Source organism: Bombina bombina, chromosome 1 (assembly GCF_027579735.1).
Source record: "Bombina bombina isolate aBomBom1 chromosome 1, aBomBom1.pri, whole genome shotgun sequence".
Lineage (NCBI taxonomy): Eukaryota > Metazoa > Chordata > Amphibia > Anura > Bombinatoridae > Bombina > Bombina bombina.
In genome coordinates this window covers 1,214,163,621-1,214,189,106 of record NC_069499.1, presented here as the reverse complement: position 1 = coordinate 1,214,189,106, position 25,486 = coordinate 1,214,163,621, and the positions used below count along the sequence as shown (strand labels likewise).

Genomic DNA, 25,486 nt, shown 5'->3' with positions numbered 1-25,486 from the left:
TCTTGCCACCAGCGTTGAGACTGCTCTATTCCATAAAGACTGCTGGAGGGAGGGTATTAATAGCGTCTTCTTGCTAGACTTGTGCTATTATGTCCTGAAAAAAACCTTAATGACCAGTGACATATCAGGTACATTGTTGTCATTAAGGGGTTAACAAGATTCCCAGTACCGGCACTGGCCACACAGCCCCACAGCATGATGGAACATCCACCAAACTTTACTGTGGCTAGCAAGTGTTTGTCTTGGAATGCTGTGTTCTTTTGCTGCCATGCATAATGCCCCTTGTTATGACCAAATAACTCAATCTTTGTTTCATCAGTCCACAGCACCTTCTTCCAAAATGATGCTGGCTTGTCCAAATGTGTGCTTGCATACATCAAGCGACTCTGTTTGTAGAAAAGGCTTCTTCTGCATCACTCAACCATACAGTTTCTCCTTGTGCAAAGTGTGCTGAATTGTTGAACGATGCACAGTGACACCATCTGCGGCAAGATGATGTTGTAGGTCTTTGGAGGTGGTCTGTGGGCTGTTTTCGATCGTTCTCACCATCCTTTGTCTTTGCCTCTCCGATATTTTACTTCTTGCCTTAACAAGAACTGTGCCTGTGGTCTTCCATTTCCTGACTATGTTCCTCACAGTGGACACTGACAGCTTAAATATCTGCAATAGCTTTTGGTAGCCTCCCCCTAAACCATAATGTTGTTTTGAGGCCCGCATGTTGCCACTCTTCAGAGGAGACTCAAAGAGAACAACAACTTGCAATTGGCCACCTTAAATACCTTTTCTCATGATTGGATGCACCTGTCTATGAAGTTCAAGCCTTAATGGGCTCACCAAACCAATTGTGTGTTCTAATTAATCAGTGCTAGGTAGTTACAGGTATTCAAATCAACAAAATGACAAGGGTACCCAAATGCATGCACCTGTCTAATTTCATTTTGATGCATATTGCACATTTTCTGTTAATCCAATAAACCTTATTTCACTACTGAAATATTACTGTGTCCTTCAGTTATTTGATAGATCAAAATGAAATTGCTGATCCAAACACCCAATTATTTATAAGTGAAAATTATGGAAATTGTCAGGGGTGCCTAAACTTTTGCATACGACTGTATATAGATATAAATATAGGTATAGATATATATTGTACTAAAAAACAGATATATTTAGAAATATTTATTTATGAATTAATAGAACATATTCTTGTATGTGAAGAACATTGGAATGCGAAATATTCATTTTGGGTTAGTGCACATGAAAATATGCGATTGGGTATGGTGTTTTTTTTCCACTTTTTTGCTCCATTGACTTCTATGAGGGATACATGAACGCACATGCGATATTCTAAGTTCCTATTTTTAGGCTGGTTCGATTAGCGCAAGAGTGAAAAAAGTTTACTTTTAACTCAAAATACGAGTGTAACCTGGCGAGCCCCAAAAAAAAAAAGTTCTAGTGAGGTTAATGCTCAAGCTGAGGCGTTAATTAGCGCTACACTTGTAATATAGCCCTTAATAAGTTATGATTTGTTTGCAAAAACCAAATGTGAAACATTGAATAAATATTCAACATTCTTGTAACCAAGATTCATTATTTTAAACAAATGTGCAGAAACATTCTCCCATCCAGTGTCACAATAACTGACTAGGTACATATTTAATAATTGCGCTATGCTTTTTACAACATGCCTTTCTTCTTAGCAAACATGTGCAATAACAATTAAACATAACATATTGGATATATATTTGTAGCTGCACTAAATTGCTGTAAAATTTTGTCTTGCAGGATTTGCTTTGGCATTTATCGCCTATCCTGATGCATTGACCAAATTACCAGTTTCTCCTCTCTGGTCCTTTCTGTTTTTCTGCATGCTGCTAACTTTAGGATTGGACTCACAGTTTGCTATGATAGGCAAGTGCAACACAGCCTGAGATTAACCTGTTTATTTTGAGTCAAGCACTCATAGAATATAAGATAAAGATACAAATGACTATAAACATTTGACACCTCAAAACTAAAAAGAAATTCACAAACAGTCAAGGTATTTCAAACCATAATTTACCTACTGAAGGCAAACAAGAAACAAGACTGTTTAGTCTATGAATTTGTATATCTGCGTAAAAAGCTCATGATGCATTAAAAGCTCATGATTTGTAAATGCAAATAATTATCACATGAGTACAAATATAGAATTAACTGAAATGTGTCAGCAATACACAATTTTCAGACTGCCTTTTTCCGCTCAGTGGGCAAAAATCACAGTTATCTCCTTAATCTCTCCAGTCTCACCAATATCTGTATTATTCTAAGCAGTTAATTGTCTAATTTTGAAACATGAAGGAGCTTTATGCAATCAGCTGTATGATTAGTAATTGATGAGATTATTGAGTGGAAAGCCTGAAGAGAACTTTTTGGAGCAGTAAATTACAACATTAAAATTAATTGGAAATGGACTGCACTCTCAGACGGGACTGGGTACACATCCTAAGTCACTGCTTAAACCACAGCCCTGAATACTTACAGACAGCTGTACAGTCTGAGAGTGCAGTCTATTTCTGTGTTCTGTATGAGCTTAGGGAAATTACAAAGGCATGTGTCCTCCTGGTTGGATCTCAGTTTGTTTGTTTGAAATCATGAATTGTGTGGCTCCAGGCTAGGGTCCCAGGAGGGGAGAGGCCTTGACGTTTAAATCGTTTGGTGTCAAATGCTACTAACTCTCCCACTTTTGGTTTTAAAAATTACTGCGTGCTTGCTAGAGAGTGCAAAGTTTTCTGTGTGTCGTGTTGACAATTTTGTTTTGTAATTTTCCCTATGGGTTTTTTACCCAGGCTGGTCTAGGGTTAACTGCCTGACTTCCTGGAAACTGTACAGGTGTCTGTAAGTATTCACGGCTGAGGGTTTTAAAGTGACTTAGGATGTGTACCCAGTCTGGTCTGAGAGTGTAGTCCATTTCTGTGTTTATATTATATATACATATATATATATATATATATATATATATATATATATATATATATATATATATATATATATATATATATATATATATATATATATATATAATAAATGTGTGTGTTTGTGTGTGTCTGTGTTATGGGTAAAGTCAAATATTGGGTAATCCTAGGATTATCCGGGTAAAACGGACATTACCCAAACGGCTGTGGGTAAAGCCCGATGTATGATCATAAATCCCCTCAGAGTGCGAAGTCACAGCATCAAACATATATAGGATGCACTGTAATTACCCCATCTTCACTATCTTTTTTGCCTCCACATGGGGTGTTGAAGGGGGGATAAGCCTCCCTTGTAAACATCATTCCCCAAGGTATATTTGGGGAGGAAGTCAGAGGATCGGTGGGGCAACTTTGTTGAACCCTCCAGGAGGAGGCAAAATAAATATTATTATTATTATTATTATTATTATCAGGTATTTATAAAGCGCCAGCAGATTATGCAGCGCTATACAAGTAAAAGTAAAACATTAAAGGGATGCATTACAAACACAAACAAACAGGTACAGTATTGGGGTACATCACAGCTGTAGGTGCAATAATTGAGTTATACAAAAGGAGATGAATGCCCTGCCCTTGAGCACAATCAGTAGTAGTTTACTTTAAATACAAAGTGTCCTGCAGGTAGAAAGGCTCTCAAGCTTACAATCTAAGGGAGAGGGAATGGACACGAAAGGTAAGGGAAAAAGTCTGATATACAGTAAGGCAGGGTAAACTGAGAGTGGGTAAAGTGTGTGGCATGCAATAGAGGGTTGGGAGAGTGTAAAACAATATGGTAAAGTGTCAGTACAGAGGCTGTGAGTGTGAATTATTGTCTCTAACCTGCTTCGTTAGTGACAGCTGCACCTGATTGCTGTTAGGAGGTGTTTATATATTAAAGGTAAACACCAGGGTGGGAGGCGGAGGGAGACTTGGAGGGCTAGTGCGTGCAGATTTTCAGAGCTATTGCTGTAGGTGTGAGCTTGGAAGTTGCAGAGAGATTTTCAGAGCTATTGCTGTGGGTGTGAGCTGTAACATAGAGAGTGGTAAAGTAAAACTTCCTGTTGATATAGTAAAGGAATAGTGGGAGGTGTGTCTTGGAAAAGAGTAGAGGGGGAGAGGGAAGATTGGAATGTACAATAATAAAGGGTTAAACCAATTCCATATTAGCCCAACAGATATAAGGAAAAAACAAAAACACTCAATGTCTTGAATGGAGATGTCAGTCTGATTTACCTTGGAAGTTGCAGAGAGATTTTCAGAGCTATTGCTGTAGGTGTGAGCTTGGAAGTTGCAGAGAGATTTTCAGAGCTATTGCTGTAGGTGTGAGCTTGGAAGTTGCAGAGAGATTTTCAGAGCTATTGCTGTAGGTGTTAGCTTGGAAGTTGCAGAGAGATTTTCAGAGCTATTGCTGTAGGTGTGAGCTTGGAAGTTGCAGAGAGATTTTCAGAGCTATTGCTGTAGGTGTGAGCTTGGAAGTTGCAGAGAGATTTTCAGAGCTATTGCTGTAGTGTAGATGGCGGAATTACAGTACATCTGGCTTTAGTAATGTCCATTTTACCTGGGTAATCTTAGGATTACCTGGATTTCTTACTTTACCCGTAACATATATATATATATATATATATATATATATATATATATATATATATATATATATATATATATATATATATATATATATATATATATATAATATAATATAATATAATTTTTTTAAAGAATCTGAATTTGGAACATTACCAGCTGCCATGTCAAAAAAGTAACTTCCATTTTATTTTGTGATATTTCAAGAAACAATTACAACCTCAGTACAAGATGCATTTCCGCAAGCAATGAAGAAAATGAGGATTCCTATAACTACTGCCATTTGCATAGTTTTATTTCTTCTTGGAATTACGTGTGTCACTCAGGTATATTTTTCTCTAGATTACAAAATTAGCACAAGTTGGGTTTGCGCAAGTGGAGACCAAATGGCTCATTTAACACAGCCTGGACACCCAGGTTTGCCAACCTGTCCACCCTGGATTGCATAAAATAGGCAGCAATATGCTGCTCCCATTTAGCATTGCACAAGAAAATGCTTGTGCAATGCCACCCCCTGCTCATGCTAGCCCAATGGGGCATGAGTAGGACTCTGTCAATCAACCCCGGCGAATGTGTCCATGGTGATTTTAATTTGTCAGCGAAGAGCTGGCGCACAAGTATGGAAGCAGCAGTCTGATAACCGCTGCTTATTAACTATCGGCTGCAGGTTCACTCATGGGAGCCTGCAGCAAAGTACCTCCAAAGCTGCATATGCAGCTTGATAAATGGAGCCCCTAGTGTAAGAGTTAAAAAAAAACATGTGCACCAAACACAACATAAATACATTAATATAAAGAGTTACACTCGTATATACGCTATCTGATAAAAAAAATATTCATATCAATTCTAATAAGGTATATGGTATATGACAAGGTGTTTGAATGGAAAGGGCTATACTGTATACTTATATGTCTAAATATGTGTATGTGTGTATTTATATATGTCTATATATTTGTATACACATGTGTATTTATGTATTTATATATGCATACATATATTCACATATAAACACAGATATACACACTTTGGAGCCCTTTCCACTAAAAATGAAAAGTTGTTTGTATTCAATTTTAATATTTTATATGTGTTTTACTGTGTATTTACTGCCCTTGCTCTCAATGAGTTCAATAAGTATCATATATATAGCATAAGATGGCCTCTATTTAACAAGGTCTGGCGGACCTGATCCGACAGTGCAGATCAGGTCCGCCAGACCTCGCTGAATACGGAGAGCAATAAGCTCTCCGTATTCAGCATTGCACCAGCAGCTCACAAGAGCTGCTGGTGCAACGCCGCCCCCTGCAGACGCGCGGCCAATGGGCCGCCAGCAGGGCGTGTCAATCAACCCGATCGTACTCGATCGGGTTGATTTCCGGCGATGTCTGTCCGCCTGCTCAGAGCAGGCGGACAGGTTATGGAGCAGCGGTCTTTGTGACCGCAGCTTCATAACTGCTGTTTCTGGCGAGTCTGAAGACTCACCAGAAACACGGGCCATCAAGCTCCTTTCGGAGCTTGATAGATAGGCCCCGATGAATCTAATATTTTATATTTTTGATCTAATACCAATTTAGATGTATATATTAACATTTGTATCCCTCAGGCTGGCATATACTGGGTGATCTTGACTGACAGTTTTTGCGGTGGATGGGCGCTTTTATTTGTTGCTGTTTTGGAGTTAATTGCGGTTATCTGGATTTATGGTAAGTGGCTATCAAGAAAAGGCAGTTTGTGATAGTATTGCTGAGTAATGCATTTATTGTTAGTTAAAGGGATACTAAACCCAATTTGTTTTCTTTCATGATTCAGATAGAGCATACTTTCTAATTTACTCCTATTATCAGATTTTCTTCATTCTCTTGTTATATTTATTTGAAAAGCAGGAATGTAAGCTTAGGAGCCACCCCATTTTTGGTTCAGTACCTGGTTAGCGCTTGCTAATTGGTGGCTAAAAGTAGATAGCAAGAGAACGAAGAAAAATTGATAATAGGAGTAAATTAGAAAGTTGCTTAAAATTGCATTTTTTTTAATTGCATTTTTTTTCTGAATCATGAAAGAAAAAAATTGGGATTAGTATCCCTTTAATGATTTGTAAAACAGAGAAGAATATACAAAAATCTGATCTATTAAACTGAAAAAACACAAGTTCCAGTTGTAAATCACATTCAGTTTTGTGAATCAGTTAGATATAACATCATTAATGCTTGAACCCAAAAGGTGGTGAACGAATAATTGCTGATATTGAGATGATGCTTGGAAAGAAACATTGGATCTTCTGGCTATGGTGGAGAGCTTGCTGGTATTTTGTATCACCTACAATCCTTACAGTAAGTTATAGTAACAGAAAATTCCTAATACACTTGTGGTTTTTGTGATGGACTCCACTGTATTTTGTGTTACAATGTATCTCAAAGATGGAATCCTCTTGTTGCCACTAAATCTGTGCTTGTTCCTCTTAGTTAAATGAATACTGAATGGTTTAAAGACTTACGCCTAGATTTAGAGTTTTGCGTTAGAAGGGGTGCGTTAGCTACGCGTGCTTTTTTCTGGCCGCACCTTTTAAATACCGCTGGTATTTAGAGTTCACAGAAGGGCTGCGTTAGGCTCCAAAAAAGGAGCGTATAGCATATTTACCGCAACTGCAACTCTCAATACCAGCGGTGCTTACGGACGCGGCCAGCTTCAAAAACGTGCTTGTGCACGATTCCCCCATAGGAAACAATGGGACAGTTTGAGCTGAAAAAAAACCTAACACCTGCAAAAAAGCAGCGTTCAGCTCCTAACGCGGCCCCATTGTTTCCTATGGGGAAACACCTCCTAAGTCTGCACCTAACACCCTAACATGTACCCCGAGTCTAAACACCCCTAGCCTTACACTTATTAACCCCTATTCTGCCGCCGCCGCTATCGCTGACCCCTGCATTATATTATTAACCCCTAATCTGCCGCTCCGTACACCGCCGCAACCTACGTTATACTTATGTACCCCTAATCTGCTGCCCCTAACACCGCCGACCCCTATATTATATTTATTAACCCCTAATCTGCCCCCCACAACGTCGCCGCCAGCTACCTACAATAATTAACCCCTAATCTGCCGACCGGACCTCACCGCTACTATAATAAAGTTATTAACATATAATCCGCCTCACTCCAGCCTCAATAACCATATAATAAATAGTATTAACCCCTAATCTGCCCTCCCTAACATCGCCGACACCTAACTTCAATTATTAACCCCTAATCTGACGACCGGATCTCGCCGCTACTCTAATAAATGGATTAACCCCTAAAGCTAAGTCTAACCCTAACACTAACACCCCCCTAAGTTAAATATAATTTAAATCTAACGAAATAAATTAACTCTTATTAAATAAATTAACTCTTATTAAATAAATTATTCCTATTTAAAGCTAAATACTTACCTGTAAAATAAACCCTAATATAGCTACAATATAACGAATAATTATATTGTAGCTATTTTAGGATTAATATTTATTTTACAGGCAACTTTGTATTTATTTTAACCAGGTACAATAGCTATTAAATAGTTAAGAACTATTTAATAGCTAAAATAGTTAAAATAATTACAAAATTACCTGTAAAATAAATCCTAACCTAAGTTATAATTAAACCTAACACTACACTATCAATAAATTAATTAAATACAATACCTACAAATAACTACAATTAAATAAACTAACTAAAGTACAAAAAATAAAAAAGAACTAAGTTAAAAAAAAATAAAAAAATATTTACAAACATTAGAAAAATATTACAACAATTTTAAACTAATTACACCTACTCTAAGCCCCCTAATAAAATAACAAAGACCCCCAAAATAAAAAAATGCCCTACCCTATTCTAAATTAAAAAAGTTCAAAGCTCTTTTACCTTACCAGCCCTGAAAAGGGCCATTTGTGAGGCATGCCCCAAATAATTCAGCTCTTTTGCCTGTAAAAAAAAACATACAATACCCCCCCCCAACATTACAACCCACCACCCACATACCCCTAATCTAACCCAAACCCCCCTTAAATAAACCTAACACTAAGCCCCTGAAGATCTTCCTACCTTATCTTCACCACGCCGGGTTCACCGATCCGTCCTCCGAAGTCTTGATCCAAGCCTCCGAAGTCTTGATCCAAGCCCAAGCGGGGGCTGAAGAGTGACGTCCCTCCTCCGGCTGAAGTCTTGATCCAAGCGGCAAATGAAGAAGTCCATCTTCGGGAAGAAATCTTCATCCTATCCGGACAGAAGAGGACATCCGGACCGGCAAACAGCTTCATCCAGGCGGCATCTTCTATGGTGTTCCATCCGATGACGAGCGGCTGATCTTGAAGACCTCCGGCGCGGATCCATCCTCTTCTTTCGACGTCCAACTGAAGAATGAAGGTTCCTTTAAGGGACGTCATCCAAGATGGCGTCCCTCGAATTCCGATTGGCTGATAGGATTCGAAAGAAGAGGATGGATCCGCGCCGGCAGATTAGGGGTTAATAATTGAAGTTAGGTGTCGGCGATGTTAGGGAGGGCAGATTAGGGGTTAATACTATTTATTATAGGGTTATTGAGGCGGGAGTGAGGCGGATTAGGGGTTAATAACTTTATTATAGTAGCGGTGAGGTCCAGTCGGCAGATTAGGGGTTAATTATTGTAGGTAGCTGGCGGCGACGTTGTGGGGGGCAGATTAGGGGATAATAAATATAATATAGGGGTCGGCGGTGTTAGGGGCAGCAGATTACGGGTACATAAGTATAACATAGGTGGCGGCGGTGTGCGGTCGGCAGATTAGGGGTTAAAAAATTTTAATAGAGTGGCGGCGATGTGGGGGGACCTCGGTTTAGGGGTACATAGGTAGTTTATGGGTGTTAGTGTACTTTAGAGCACAGTAGTTAAGAGCTTTATAAACCGGCGTTAGCCCAAAAAGCTCTTAACTACTGACTTTTTTCTGCGGCTGGAGTCTTGTCGGTAGATGGTCTAACGCTCACTTCAGCCAAGACTCTAAATACCGGCGTTAGAAAGATCCCATTGAAAAGATAGGATACGCAAATGGCGTAGGGGGATCTGCGGTATGGAAAAGTCGCGGCTGCAAAGTGAGCGTTAGACCCTTTCCTGACTGACTCCAAATACCAGCGGGCGGTAAAAACCAGCGTTAGGAGCCTCTAACGCTGGTTTTGACGGCTAACGCAGAACTCTAAATCTAGGCCTAAGTTTGTTGCAACATTGGATCTCTGGTCCCCTGGCGCCACTGTTTTTGTATTGATAATTCTATATATAGTGCTAGATTACAAGTGCAACACCTGTAAAGGGCATAATAAATACCCAGCCATTACAAGTGGCTGGTTAATGCTCCTGCGATCTCGCGGGAGCACTTTGGGCTTAGCCCAACTAAGCAGAGGTCAGCCCTTTGGGCAATGAAACAAAATGTGCCCCAATTGCCCGCAAAATAAAGTGTACAGTTCCATTTATTAAAAAATATGAGCATCTTTATTGTTTTGAAAAAAAAAACTGCACAAAGCAGTTATAAGGGCAAAGTGAGGGGATGTGGGGTGTTAGACAGATAACAGCACTGAAAAGTGTCTTTACATTAAAGTCTATGGGGATTGTGTTTTCACTGTAAATATATATGTAGATGCCTTATATATTTATGTGTTATCAGTGTGTGTATATACATATCAGTGTGTGTATATACACATATAAACACATAAATATATTTGTATATATTCATATACATATATATTTAATTTGCTGCCCAACGCTGTGTGACTTACCCCCTGTGCTAGGTGCTTTGCCGTGCTTTACTGCATCAGAACGAGGTTCACATTGGAGCCTATGGAAGCGTGCTTTCATTAACACAAGACTTCCAGGCAATGCGAACGCAAGGTCGTGTTTGCATTGCACTTAACTTGTAATACCAGCGCACATATGCGTGCGATTGTATTACTGAGTGGAGCGCAAATATCCCACTTGTAAAAGCGCAATTTTGTGCTCTGCTCGTAATCTAGGCCATAATGAGACGTAACATGCAAAATATAATACATGGCATTCGGTCATTTGTAAAACTAGTATGCTCTTCTCTCTGATAAATATCTAAAAATATATGCAGTAGATTTTGACTGAATGTTAAGGAGGTTTCATTCCCTGTTAAAGGGACATAAAACCCATTTTTTTTCCTTTCATCATTCAGATAGAGCAGGGGTATCAAACTGATTGCATCCGGGGGGGCCACTGGCCTAGTGTTGTTCTTGCATGGGGGCCACTTGAACAGAGTGAGTGCTCTGGAACTTTATATACTAGAAACTGGAAGTGACATTTACCCACGGGTTATAGTCCACAATAGACAAGCACAGTGTATATTTATCTTGTGAGTGCCAAGTAAAGTGATCATTCTGAAACTGAATAAAAAGTGACATTTATCCAAGCAGTGCATTTTGGGAGTCTACACTGGGCAATGTATGCTTGTCTTTATATTTATCTTGCGAGTGCCTATATAGAACATCAACTTAATTGTTTCACCTCTTAGAACCATAAAAAAATTGATGAGGCCAAATTAATAATTTACCTAATAATAATAAATAAAAAAGGGAGGGCCAGATAAAACTACCTTGAGGGTCGCATATGGCCCTAGGGCCGGTACTTTGAGACCACTGAGATAGAGGATACAATTTCTTTTTCCCAATTTACTTCTTTTAGCACATTTGCTTTATTCCCATGTTAAGCTTTGTTGAAGAGATACCTAGATAGGTAGCGTGCACATGTCTGGGGCACTACATAAAAAGGAAAAAGTGCTGCAATCTAACGCTCTTGCTATTTATAACATTGTTGCAAAACTTACCTTCCTGCTTTTCAACAAAGGATCTGATCTCTGGTTAATTTTCGGAGTGCTAATTGCTACCGCGAGCAGAAGATCTTAACTGTTTTTGCCAAACACACAGAACAACTGTTAAACCATTCTAAACATTCATATAATGACTACACACGGAGGGTTGTTTGACCTTTTAAAGTGACAGTAAACACCTTGTAATTAAGATATTTCTGTTGCTATAGAATAAAACATCAGCCATGTTTTAATGTTTTTAAAACAAATTAACATCCAATTTGAATGGAAAGGCCTATAATATATATATATATATATATATATATATATATATATATATATATATATATATATATATATATATATATATATATATATATAGCTCAAAATGTCAAGCCCTAAGCTACTAGCCAGCCCCAAATGTTATTTGCTTCTTTTGATCCTGCCCACACCCACTCCCCCCCCCTTTGCATATATTTAGTCAATGTGAAACACCTTATTGTGCATTAATTCATTAACAAAAATAAGTACATAGCAGTTAGCAGAGAGTGTTGACATTAATGTGAGGTCATAGTAGACCTGGAATAATTGTTTTATTATTATCATCTCTCATCTAGCTTTCTCCACTCCCTCCTCTCTTCAATCTCTCTTGTTACCCTCTCTCTTCTCTCTAAGGCCATGGGGCATATTTATCAAGCTCTGTATAGAGCTTGATGCCCCTTGTTTCCGTTGAGCATTCAGGCTCGTCGGAAACAGAAGTTATGAAGCAGCGGTTTAAAGACCGATGCTCCATAACCTGTCCGCCTGCTCTGAGGCGGCGGACAGAAATCAACCTGATCGAATACGATCGGGTTGATTGACACCCCCTGCTAGCGACCAATTGGCCGCAAATCTGCAGGGGGCGGCATTGCACCAGCAGTTCACCAGAACTGCTGGTGCAGTGATAAATGCAGATAGCGTATGCTGTCTGCATTTATTGATGTTTATCGATGTGCGGCGGACATGATACTCTACTTCTTATCATGTCCGCTTGCACATTGATAAATATGCCCCCATATCTTCTTGTTACACTCTTTCTTTATCCTCTCTCTTCACTCTTTTTTTCTCCACTGTTTCTTAACACTATAATTTTCTTTACTTTCACTTTTCCTCTCCATTTTCTCTCTGCCCCTGTTCAGAAGTAACCGTCTAAGCACTAATGTGGTCCCTATAGCCCTAAAAGTATAACATTTCCTTGCCCTTTTCATGGATATATACTATCCCTTTAGACTCATTATATACAAGTGAGTATGAGTGAATGTCTACAAATATTATATACAATATTTGTAGACATTCAGGGGGATATTTATCAAAGGTATGTTGGACCTGATCAGACAGTGCGGATCAGGTCCTACATACCTCGCTGAATGCGGAGAGCAATACGCTCCCCGTATTCAGCATTGCACCAGCAGGGGGGTGTCAATCAACCCGATCGTATTCGATCGGGTTGAATTCTGGCGATCTTTAGATGGAGCCAGAAACACAGGTGCTCAAGCTACATCCGGAGCTTGATAAATGGGCCTCTCACTCACTAACTTTCCCTCGCCACTGTTAAATTTCCAATGGCTAGTGGGTTAGTTGAAATTTTGAGCCACACACAAACACACATATAAACACATATATACGTATATATAATTTGGAACCCTTTCCACTCAAATATTTGAAAACAAGAAAAATCATTATTATTGAATTTTAATATTTAATAATGTTTTTAGTGTGTATGTACTGTATATATTTCTTTCATGTAATTGGCAAGAGTCCATGAGCTAGTGATGTATGGGATATACATTCCTACCAGGAGGGGCAACATTTCCCAAACCTCAAAATGCCTATAAATACACTCCTCACCACACCCACAATTCAGTTTTACAAACTTTGCCTCCTATGGAGGTGGTGAAGTAAGTTTGTGCTAGATTTCTACGTTGATATGCGCTTCTCAGCTCTTTTGAAGCCCGGTTCCTCTCAGAGTGCAGTGAATGTCAGAGGGATGTGAACGGAGTATTGCCTATTGAATGCATGGTCAATCTAACGGGGATCTATTTCATAGGTTCTCTGTTATCGGTCGTAGAGATTCATCTCCTACCTCCCTTTTCAGATCGACGATATACTCTTATATACCATTACCTCTACTGATTCTTGTTTCAGTACTGGTTTGGCTATCTACTTTATGTAGATGGGTGTCTTTTGGTAAGTATGTTTTCTTTTATTTATGACACTCTCAGCTATGGTTTGGCACTTTATATTTAAAGTTCTAAATATATGTTTGTACTTATATTTGCCACGATTTAGGTTTATCAGTATATTTCCTTTTTGCAGACTGTCAGTTTCATATTTGGGAAATGCATAAAAATAAAAAATTTCTTACCTGAAATTTTCAAATTGTCTCTCTTTCTTAATTGTGGGCTGTTAGGCTCGCGGGAGCGCAAAATGCTATAATTTATTGCGTCATTCTTGGCGCAAGACTTTTTTTGCGCGAGAATTACGTTTCTTGACGTAACTTCGTCATTTCCGGCGTCTTAGTTGGCGGCGAGTTTTTTCAAGTAGTTGCGTCATCTATAACGCACGTGTTTGTTGCAAACGTTTTTGGCGCCACAAAATTATTTTGTCAGTTGCGGGCGTCATACTTGGCGCCAAACTTTTGACATTATTTAAGAATTCATTTCTTTTTGCTTCTGGTTTCCAGAGACTTATTTTGTTTTGCATTTCTTCCCATTCCTGAAACTGTCATATAAGGAAATTGATATTTTGCTTTATATGTTGTTTTTTCTCTTACATTTGCAAGATATCTCAAAACTGTTCCTGTATCAGAAAACACTGTTGGATTCCTGCTGACTGATATCAGTCCTACCAAAGCTAAGTTCATTTATTTTTATGTTATGAATTTTTATCTTTAGCTATGGTTTGTAATAAGTTATCATGATAAACTTTTACATGCAGAGAAAATGTCCATCAGTATTAATGCATTGTCTGTTGCTATTCTTTTAACATCTATGTACTAGATATATCTGGGAATTTATAAGAATTTTGTTCTGATTCTATTCAGAAGGCTTTGTCTGCCATCCTGCCTTCTAATAAAATGTAAAGGTCTTTTTTAAACTTCTCATTTTAGTTGATGAATTTTCAAATGACCGACAACATACTGAATTATCCTTTTTTGATGAGGATTTATCTGATTTAGAAGATCCTTCATCAGATATTGACACTAACAAATCGACTTTTTTATTTTTTGGAGTACATTTGTTCTTTGTTGAAAAAGTGTTGATTATATTGGATATTGAGGAGACTAGTCCTCTTGTTTTTAAGGCTAGCTATCATTTAAATTCTGTTTATTAACCTCCTGTGGTTATTTCAGAGGTTTTTTTCCAGTTCCTAATACTAGGGAATGGAATAGGCCTGGTACTTCTTTTATTCCTTCTTTAAGGTTTTTAAAAAATTGTATCCTTTGCCAGCAGTTTGGAGTTTTGGGAAAAGTTAATGGGGCTATCTCTACTCTTGCTAAGTGTACTACTATTCCTATGGAAAATAGTATTTATTTTAAAGATCCTTTAGATGGGAAACTTGTATCTTATCTAAGGAAAATTAATTTATTTTCAGGTCCTTTTCTTAGGCCTGCAATTTCTTTGGCTGATGTTGCAGTTGTTTCACCTTTTTAGTTGGAAACTTTAGTGCAACAAGTATCGGATTATGATTTGTTTAGCATTGTTAACTTGATTCAACATGCTAATAATTTCATTTGTGATGCAATTTTTTGATATTATCAAAAATGAGGTTAAATCTATGTCTTTAGCTATTTTAGCTAGAGGAAATTTGTGGCCTAAATCTTAGAATGCTGATTTGATTTCTAAATTCAGATTTCTATTTTCTTTCCTTCCAAGATAATACATTATTTGGTTCACAGTAGGATTCAATACTTTCAACTGTTACTGTGGGGAAGGGAGTTTTTTTGCCTCAAGATTAAGTTCTAAGGGTAAATCTTAAGCTTTATTTCCGTTTTTGTTCTTAATAAGGAACAGAAACCTAATTCTTCCCCAAGTAATATGTTTCTAATTGGAAGCTTTCTTCAAAATGGAATGAATTCAAGCCATTTAAGAGATCAAAGTCAGCCCCCAAATTCGCATGAAGGTGCGGCACTTATTCCAGCTTAGCTGGTAGGGGGCAGGTTAAGATTTTTCTAAAGTTGTTTGGTTCAATTCGGTCCAAACTCCTTAGATTGGGGTACAGAATAGGATTCAGAGTAAGACCGCCTGTGAGAAGTCTTTTTCTCTCTCATATATTCCAGCAATCCCAGTAAAGGCTCAGACTTTCCTGAAGTGTGTTTCAAACATGGAGTTATCTGGGGTATTCAAACCAGCTCCGTTTCTGGAACGGGGTCTGGGGTTTTATTCAGAGCTATTCATTGTCTCAAAGAAAGAAAATCTTTTGAATTGTCATGTAAGAGTACCATCTTTCAGAATGGTGATTATAAGGTCTATTCTGCCTTTTGTTCAGCATGGGCATTATTTGCCCACAGTAGACTTACAGGATGCATATCTTCATATTCTGTTTCATTCAGATTATTTTAATTTTCTCTTTTTTTGGACAAGCATTACCAATTTGTTGCTCTTCCTTTCTGGCCTAGCGACAGCTCTAGGAATCTTTTCAAAGGTTCTCAGTGTTTCCTTATTTGGATGATATCTTGGTACTTGCTCAGTCTTTTTGTTCTGAAGAATCTCATATGATTCAACTTCTGTTTTTTTTTTTTTTCAAAGACATGGTTGGAGGTTCTTTTTACCAAAAAAGTTCCTTGATTTCTCAGACAGGGTCACCTTTTTTAGGTTTCCAGATAGATTGTGTCAATGTCTTTGTCTCTAACAGATAAGAGACAATTTTTATTGGGTTCAGTTTGTCGGAGCCTTCAGTCTATTTTTTCCTTCAGTAGCTATTTGCATGGAAGTTTTAGGTCTCATGACTGCAGCATCGGACTCGACTCCCTTTGCTCATTTTCATATGAGACCTCTCCAGTTTTTATTGCTGAATTAATGGTACAGGGATTATTCTAGGATCACATTTAATATCCTTGAATCCCAATATTCAACTATCTCTGTCTTGGTGGTTAGATCACCATCGTATAGTTCTACGGGTCTCTTTGGTTCATCCAACCTGGACCGTGATCACAACAGATGCGAGTCTTTTAGGTTGGGAAGCTGTCTGGAGATCTCTGACAGCACAAGGGGTTTGGAAATCTCAAGAGGCGAGATTACCAATCAATATTTTGGAACTCCGTGCGATTCTCAGAGCTCTTCAGTTTTGGCTTCTATTGAAGAGAGAGACGTTTATTGGTTTTCAGACAGACAATGTCACAACTGTGGCGTATGTCAATCATCAGGGTGGGACTCATAGTCCTCAAGCTATGAAAGAAGTATCTCATAGAGGTTTCTTTGACTCAGTGATTAATACTATGTTGCAAGCTCATAAATCTGTGTCTAGAAAGATTTATTATCAAGTTTGGAAGACTTACATCTCATGATGCTCTTCTCATTAATTCTCTTGGCATTCTTTTAGAATTCCTAGAATTTTACAGTTTCTTCAGGATGGTTTAGATAAGGGTTTGTTTGCAAGTTCTTTGTAAGGACAAATCTCTGCTCTTTCTGTTCTGTTCCACAGAAAAATGGCTAAACTTCTTGATATTCATTGTTTTTGTTCAGGCTTTGGTTCGTATCAAGCCTGTCATTAAATCAATTTCTCCTCCTTGGAGTCTTAATTTGGTTTTGAAGGCTTTACAGGCTCCTCTGTTTGAGCCTATGCATTCTCTGGACATTAGATTACTTTCTTGGAAAGAATTGTTCCTTTTGGCCTTCTCTTCTGCTAGAAGAGAAGGCCAATTTCTTGAATTATCTGCTCTTTCTTGTGAGTCTCCTTTTCTGATTTTTTATCAGGATAAGGCGGTTTTGCGGACTTTGTTTTAATTTTTACCTAAAGTTGTGATCTCCAACAATGTTAGTAGAGAAATTGTTGTCCCTTCTTTGTGTCCTAATCCTAAGAATTTTCTGGAGAGATCCTTACACTCTTTGGATGGGGTAAGAGGTTTGAAATATTATGTTGAAGCTACTAAAGATTTCAGGAAGGCTTCTAGTCTATTTGTTATCTTTTCTGGTTCTAGGAAAGGTCAGAAGGCTTCTGCCATTTCTTTGGCATCTTGGTTAAAGCTTTTGTTTCATCATGCTTACTTGAAGTCGGGTAAATCCCCGCCTCAGAGGATTACGGCTCATTCTTCTAGGTCAGTTTCTACTTCCTGGGCTTTTAAGAATGAAGCTTCTGTTGATCAGATTTGCAAAGCAGCAACTTGGTCTTCTTTGCATACTTTTACTAAATTCTACCATTTTGATGTTTTCTCTTCTTCAGAAGCAGTTTTTGGTAGAAAAGTACTTCAGGCAGCTGTTTCAGTTTGATTCTTCTGCTTATAATTTCAGTTTTTTTCATTATAAAGATTAAAACTTTTGATTTGGGTTGCGGATTAATTTTTCAGCGGAATTGGCTGTCTTTATTTTTATCCCTCCCTCTCTAGTGACTCTTGCGTGGAGTTCCACATCTTGGGTATTTGCTATCCCATACGTCACTAGCTCATAGACTCTTGCCAATTACATTAAAGAAAACATAATTTATGTAAGAATTTACCTGATGAATTCATTTCTTTCATATTGGCAAGAGTCCATGAGACCCGCCCTTTTTATGGTGGTTATGATTTTTTTGTATAAAGCACAATTATTCCAATTCCTTGTTGATGCTTTTTGCTCCTTTCTTATCACCCCACTTCTTGGCTATTCGTTAAACTGAATTGTGGGTGTGGTGGGGGGTGTATTTATAGGCATTTTGAGGTTTGGGAAACTTTGCCCCTCCTAGTAGGAATGTATATCCCATACGTCACTAGCTCATGGACTCTTGCCAATATGAAAGAAATGAATTTATCAGGTAAATTCTTACATAAATTATGTTTTTACATTCCAATGTTCTCCACAAGGGGGAAAATGTGCAGTGTATTTTTAAAAAGATATTCCTATATATGTATCTGTATATACCTATACCAATATATATAGTATATATTTTACAAAAAAAAACATTAAATCTATATAGAAAAATATATTTAAAAATAAATAGAACATTTTCCCCTATGTGAAGAATATTGGAATGGAAAATATTCATAACTACCTTTGGGTTAGTGCTGTAGGTTTAACTCCTGACGGGTTAGCGCTTGAGCGTTAAGTGTTAGTTTTTTTTTTTATTTGCGTCTTTAAAAAGAAGAAGTTAGCATGGTCATGATATCCGAAGTCCTGAAATTAGCGCACAAGCAGGAGTCAACACGAAAACATTTTAGCGTATGTTAGCGCACATTAAAAGTTTACTTCTGGCGCTGTTTGGGCACGAGTAAAAGCGCTAAATAGAGCACAACTAATCTGCCCCTTTATATACAAATCTCAAGGTGTTTACTGTCCCTTTAAGTCGGCCATATAGAGTAGTTTAAAGGACATATTACTAAACAGCAACTGCTATAATGAGGCCTTAAAAAATGTTGCTTTAGCATTTTGCGATTTAGTTTTAGCCATTTGTCCCTCTTTCCCACCTCTCGCAGATGTCCATAGGTGAAGAAGTTCACCCAAGAAAATCTCACTGCTCTCTCCCTTTGTGACCCTCTGCCTTCTGAGCTGCTCCAGGTGTTTTCCTGCCTCTAACGGTCTGGGCACCCATCACTTGCCTGCAGTATACTTGTCAGGATAAACTTAGATTGTGCCAGTCACTCCCATTCCCCCTTTGCTTAGTAGGAAACTCTGGTGATATGGAGAGGTGATATACATCTGGTAGACGTTGCTGCCATGCCTAGTAAATGGCAAAGTTGCGCACTGTAACCCATTCCTTAATCTATGCCAGCCCACACTCCTCAGTATATGCCCTAGTTAGTGACTTTCATTTCATTGTGTAGCTTTTAATAATTAGCACAGTAAGCACTCTTTACACTTTTTAGTTGATGATAAATTTAGTTCATTTTCATTTGATTCTTTGGTTCTTACAAATTTTGTGCATTTCAGCATTATTAAAATTCCTCTTGCAGAAAAAAACAATTGTTAATTACATAGAATGCATGATACTTACTTATATAAACTTTTTTACTTTTATAGGCAATTTTGATCTGGTCTTTGGTAACCTTTACCCCACCTAAATATGCAGGAAAAGAATTTCCTACCATGGGTATGATATTAGGGTGGCTAATGATTATTTTCTGCATCATATGGATTCCTGTCATTGCTATTCTAAAAATTATACAGGCTAAGGGCAATCTATGGCAGGTAAGCAAACATATTCTTAGTCCAATGTTTCCATTTTTCTTTTAGGATTTTAAATTGTGAAGGCCAAAGACTTTCAAATGTTGTTTTAGTTTGGTAATCAAAAGTTTTACATTCTTTGTTTTACTTAAAACTTTCTATATCTACTGTGTTTTGTTACAATATCCAGTTTTTATTACATAGAGATATGTTCCTGTGCTATAGAAATAACCATTATTTTGTCATTTCCAACTTTGTGGGATATAATATACTTAAAACTGGAGGTAAGGAGATTGCACACAAATACATTCACATATACATGTGTGCATACAGAGACATGCACACACACAGATGCACATGCACATTTATGCACATGCACATACAATCAAGTATACACACCCAAACACATGCACACACACAGATGCACATGCGCATACAATCAAGTATACACACCCAAACACATGCACACACACAGATGCACATGCACATACAATCAAGTATACACACCCAAACACATGCACACACACACAGATGCACATGCACATACAATCAAGTATACACACCTAAACACATGCACACACATTCAGGCACAAACATGGGCAAATTCATTTGTTTGCAAAAGTTTGAGTAGCCACAGCTAGAAGAACACATTTTGCTCAGTTTCTAAGAATTTAACACAACCTCAGCCAAAAATAAACTTAAACTTCATACATTTCTGCAAATTTGAATGCAGTTACTATTTATTTGCTGAATTTAACTGGTTGAAAAAAACATAAAATAGTATATGTGGCATGTGCAAGTGCAAAATGTTGTGCACAGTTCCAGTCAGTACTTTAAATGCATTTTGTAGCCAGCTAATTATTCTTACATTAGGAATAGTTCCACACTCTTCCTTATATAATACTCCTAGTTCTGAAATATACTTAGGTTTTATTGCATGTACTGGAGGTTTGAGATTAACCCAACAATTGTCAATACTACTCAGTTATGGAAACTGTGAAGGCCATTCCAAAACCTTAATCTTTTGTTACTTGAAGTAGTTGATTTTGAGGTTTGTTTTGGATCATTGTCTTGTATGAATATCCAATCTATTTTAGTTTAGTTTCTTCACTGACTTTAGAACATCACCTTCCAAGATTTGTTTATATCCTATCTTCATTCTACTTTTAAAATATTGCCAGTGCCTCTGGTGGCTACACAACTCCAGTGCATAAAAGATCCACCCGATGCTTAAAGGGACACGAAACCCAACATTTTAAACAACTTTCAAGTTTAATTCTGTTATTAATTTTTCTTCATTCTCTTGGTTTATTTTATTAAAGAAGCAATGTGCTCCTGGGAGCTAGCTGAACAAATTTGTAAGCCAATGAAAATGGGCATATAAGTTCAACCACCAATCAGCAGCTAGCTCCAAGCACCTGAGCCTATCTAGATATGCTCAGCAAAGGATACCAAGAGAATGAAGCTAATTAGATAATATAAGTAAATTTGTTTAAAATTCCATGCTCTATCTGAATAATGAAAGAAAAAAATTGGGTTTAGTATCCCTTTAACATTTGGTAAAGTGTTATTTTCTTCAAATATTTATCTTTTCTTTCTCATCAAAGTTCCTTTAGTGATTATAGCCAAAGAGCTGAATTTTTACTTCATCAGACAACAGCAATTAGTTTCAAAATGCCTCTGACTTATTTATGAGTCTTTGGGTGAGATCAAAAGTAAACTTTTCTTCTGCTGACCCTTCTGTGCAAGTCATATTTGTACAAACTTCATTGTACGTGTTATAATATTGTGACTGCACTGTAACAAATGTGTTCTATATTTATAACAAGATTTTTATAGTGTGGTCACAATATTATAACATAAATTCCAAAAAACGCATTTCACATAGTGTAAAGTTAAAAAAAATGCACTTTTCTAAAACTAGAAAGCCATGATTACTGTCTTCTATGACATTGTAATACCCCCAACATGAAATCTTCCTAAAATAGAAAATAATCCAAATTTAAAAAACACAATTTTTAAAATCACAAGACTTAAAATACCTATGATAGCATCATACAATAATATAATATATGCTATACAATAATACATATAAATACATCATTGTATATGTATGTACCCACAATTTTCATATCCTAGTTTCACTGTTGTACTGTAACAAAAACGGCTGAGTTTTTTTTTTTTACTCAAGTAAATTGCATTTCCATACAATACTATCTAAAGAGATCATTAACATTACACCTGCAATGTAGATGGTGATGCTGCTTCTAAAATTTCGTCAGTATCAGAAAAGCAATGCCCCCCATAGGCATGTATAGTAAAACGCCTCTTGGCGATGCTGCCTTCAAACACTGAGTTCAGCCTTTTTTAACATTTCAATGTATCCCTTTTTAAAATATCCCCATTACCTCAATGCTTTTATCATCTAACCCCTTTAGAGCACAGGGCATGTAAAAACAGCACTATCCCTAGAACCTTCCTCTGACTACAAATAACTGTTTTGCTACAAAGCTATGCCAATCAATGAGTGTCAAGGCTGTTGTATATGTACTAAAGTTGATGCTCATTGCTAATGCATTAGGCAGCCATTTATGATGTAAGTATCAGCCTCTTTATAACCATTTTTGGTCGACATTGCTAAGTTTTGGAGTTGCTGCATGTTAAAACACAGGTATAACCAGTATGCATAGGTGATGGAAGTCTGCATTATGCCCTATAGCTTAATATGATACTAACATAACTTTCTCCACCTATGCTTGATAGATTGGACCCCGTGTATTAACGGTGGTGTGGACAAGGTTCTCAACTTGAGACCCTGTCTGCACGCCTTTAGGTTCCATTACCCACTCGTTTGAGTGTGTAGTTCTGTCCCCTTTAATCACCCTGAGCGAGCTGTTCTCAGTGATTTCCATCTGCCACATCAGAGATGTCGGAGAGTGAAAGAAGCAATGGTTTGATGACTGCTGCTTCTTAAATTGTGTTTAGCTTACAGTGCTTAGTACACTGAGCCCACACAAGAAACAGATTGTTAAAAAAAAGTTGTAACAGTTATATGATCTGCCAACTAACACACATTATATAAAGCTTTTTTTTTTACTTTGTATGCAAAGATTTATAAAGATGAAGATGTCTTATTTTTATTTACAGAGAATTGTAATTTGCTGCAGACCAACTAAAAAGTGGGGTCCTGCACTGGTACAAAACCGTGGAGAGAGATACCAACATATGGATGATCCAAAGAATAATGAAGACTTAGAGCTACCAAAGATTCAGGGCCTAGAAAACAGCTCATTTCAACAAGATTGAAATAGTATTTTATAAGATATTTATTAAAAGATTATATTTAAACCTATGACTGACTGGTCCCTGGGGGGAGTACAGCATTTAAAAATAAATCTTTGATACCACAATAGGTATGTTCATTGGTTGTCTTTATAAATCTCCTGCAAAGATGTAAAAGGAATTGGGGTTCTGGATAACTCATTGTAACTTCTACCACATATCTTACAGGCAGTTGGGAATTCTCCACGATGTCCCCTATTTAAAAATGATTTTAAAAAATGTATTTTTTTGCTGTCATTATTATTATTATTACTATTATTATTACTATCTACTTTATTAATTTTAATTTCCAGACATATAGGACCAGATTACAAGTGGAGCAGTATTTAACACACACACTTCAGTGCTAATACCACAGAAAGTAAACTTGTTACGTGCGTGGGATAGCACATGTATTACAAGTTGAAAAAGTAAGTGCACAAGCTAAACCCGACATGTGCTAACTGTAGGACTTCAGATATTGCAACCATGTTAACTTCTCCATCTAGACTTCAAAGGAGATTTCTACTGAAAAAAAGTACCTAAAACATATTACTCGCTTGCTAACCCAACACCGCGTTGTACCTAAAGTGCTAACCCCAAGTTATCTATGCTGATAAAATGTTGCAATGGAGTGGTTTCACGCTTTAAAGCTTCAGTACTTTTAAAATCCAGCATAAGACGATATTATAGGTTTGTGTACTAGAAAGCCGTAGTCTTCTTGTTTTCAGGTCACGCCAAACCGTTAAGGGTGCTTTTACAATCAATAAATGTATGTACAATAAATATTGTAAAAAAAATACTTGTAAAATATTAAAAGGGACAATGTAGTAATTGAGCAATCATACTCAGTTTGCATACAAAGTAACAGCTGCACCACTTGTATTGTTTCAATCCTTTATTTCATGAAATAAAGGATTGAAAAGATACAAGTGGTTCGGCTGTTACTTTGTATGCAGCTTGTGAATTTGAGGTTTGCAGTAGTCCTACTACAGCTTGCACACTGCTTTGAGTTTGATTGTGCTGGATACACTGTGGACTTATTATTATTATCAGGTATTTGTAGAGCGCCAACAGATTCCGCAGCACTGTAAACATAGTAGGTGTACAGGATAGCTTTTGTAGGGGTCAAGTGGGTAGAGGGCCCTGCCGAGAGTTTCACTGTTGTAGTCGGCTCTTATGAAGCTATCTGTAAACAGCTGGGCCCATAGGCTTGCAATCTAAGGGGTTCAAGGGGAAAGCAATGGCGTTAGGAAAGGTTAGTGTTGGTTGTATGCATCCCTGAATAGTAGAGTTTTTAGGGAGTGCTTGAAGCTGTTAAAACTAGGGGAGAGTCTTATGGAGCGAGGCAGGGAATTCCACAAGATGGGGGCCAGTCTGGAGAATTCCTGTAAACGTGAATGTGAGGAAGTAACAAGAGAGGAGGAGAGGAGGAGATCCTGAGCTGATCGAAGGGGACGGGAGGGGGAGTATCTAGAGACAAGTTCTGAGATGTAGGGGGGAGCAGTGCAGTTGAGAACTTTATATGTCAGGGTGAGGATTTTATGTTTAATCCTAGAGGCAAGAGGAAGCTAGTGAAGGGATTGGCAGAGAGGTGCAGCAGATGAAGAGTGACGAGTAAGGAAGATGAGCCTGGCAGAGGCATTCATAATGGATTGTAAATGAGCTATGCGGCAGCTAGGTAGACCAGAGAGGACAGAATTGCAGTAGTCGAGATGGGAAAGCATGAGAGAGTGGATTAAAATCTTGGTTGTATCTTGTGTAAGGAAATGTCTAATTTTAGCAATGTTTTTAAGGTGGAAGCGGCAGGCTTTAGCCAAGGACTGAATGTGAGGAGTGAAGGAAAGATCTGAGTCAAGTGTGACCCCAAGACATCGGGCGTGCAGGGTAGGGATAATGATGGAATTATCAACAGTTATAGAAATTTTGGGGATGGAGACATTGGAAGAAGGGGGAAAAATAAGGAGTTCAGTTTTGGAGAGATTTAGCTTAAGGTAGTGAGAGGACATCCAAGATGAGATGTGAGAAAGACAGTTAGTGACACGAGTTAGTAAGGAAGGAGGTAGGTCTGGTGCAGAGAGGTAGATTTGGGTGTCATCGGCATACAAATGGTATTGAAACCCATGGGACTTTATTAAGGAACCTAGTGACGACGTGTAGATTGAAAAGAGAAGGGGACCAAGGACAGAGCCTTGAGGTACCCCAACAGAAAGTGGTAACGGGGCAGAGGATGCTCCAGAGAAGGCTACACTAAATGTACGGTTAGTCAGATAGGAAGAGAACCACAAGAGAGCTGTGTCACAGATGCCGAAGGATTGGAGGGTTTGGAGCAGAAGAGGGTGGTCAACAGTTTTTAAAGGCTGCAGACAGGTCAAGGAGGATAAGCAGAGAGAAGTGGCCTTTGGATTTTGCTGTAAGTAGGTCATTGGTAACCTTGACA

General features: G+C 37.8%; 1 protein-coding gene across 1 annotated transcript in view; it reads left to right on the top strand.

Annotated features, from left to right (window-relative positions):
• Positions 1-23,031, top strand: part of LOC128664070 (sodium- and chloride-dependent neutral and basic amino acid transporter B(0+)-like) — a 108,384-nt gene extending 85,353 nt beyond the window's left edge. Inside the window, exons 8-13 of the mRNA XM_053718749.1 lie at positions 1,786-1,911; positions 4,785-4,903; positions 6,178-6,277; positions 6,792-6,901; positions 19,582-19,749; positions 22,873-23,031. Of these exons, the coding sequence (XP_053574724.1) occupies positions 1,786-1,911; positions 4,785-4,903; positions 6,178-6,277; positions 6,792-6,901; positions 19,582-19,749; positions 22,873-23,031 (782 nt within the window). The remainder of the gene's footprint in view (positions 1-1,785; positions 1,912-4,784; positions 4,904-6,177; positions 6,278-6,791; positions 6,902-19,581; positions 19,750-22,872) is intronic.
• Positions 23,032-25,486: the final 2,455 nt, after the last annotated feature.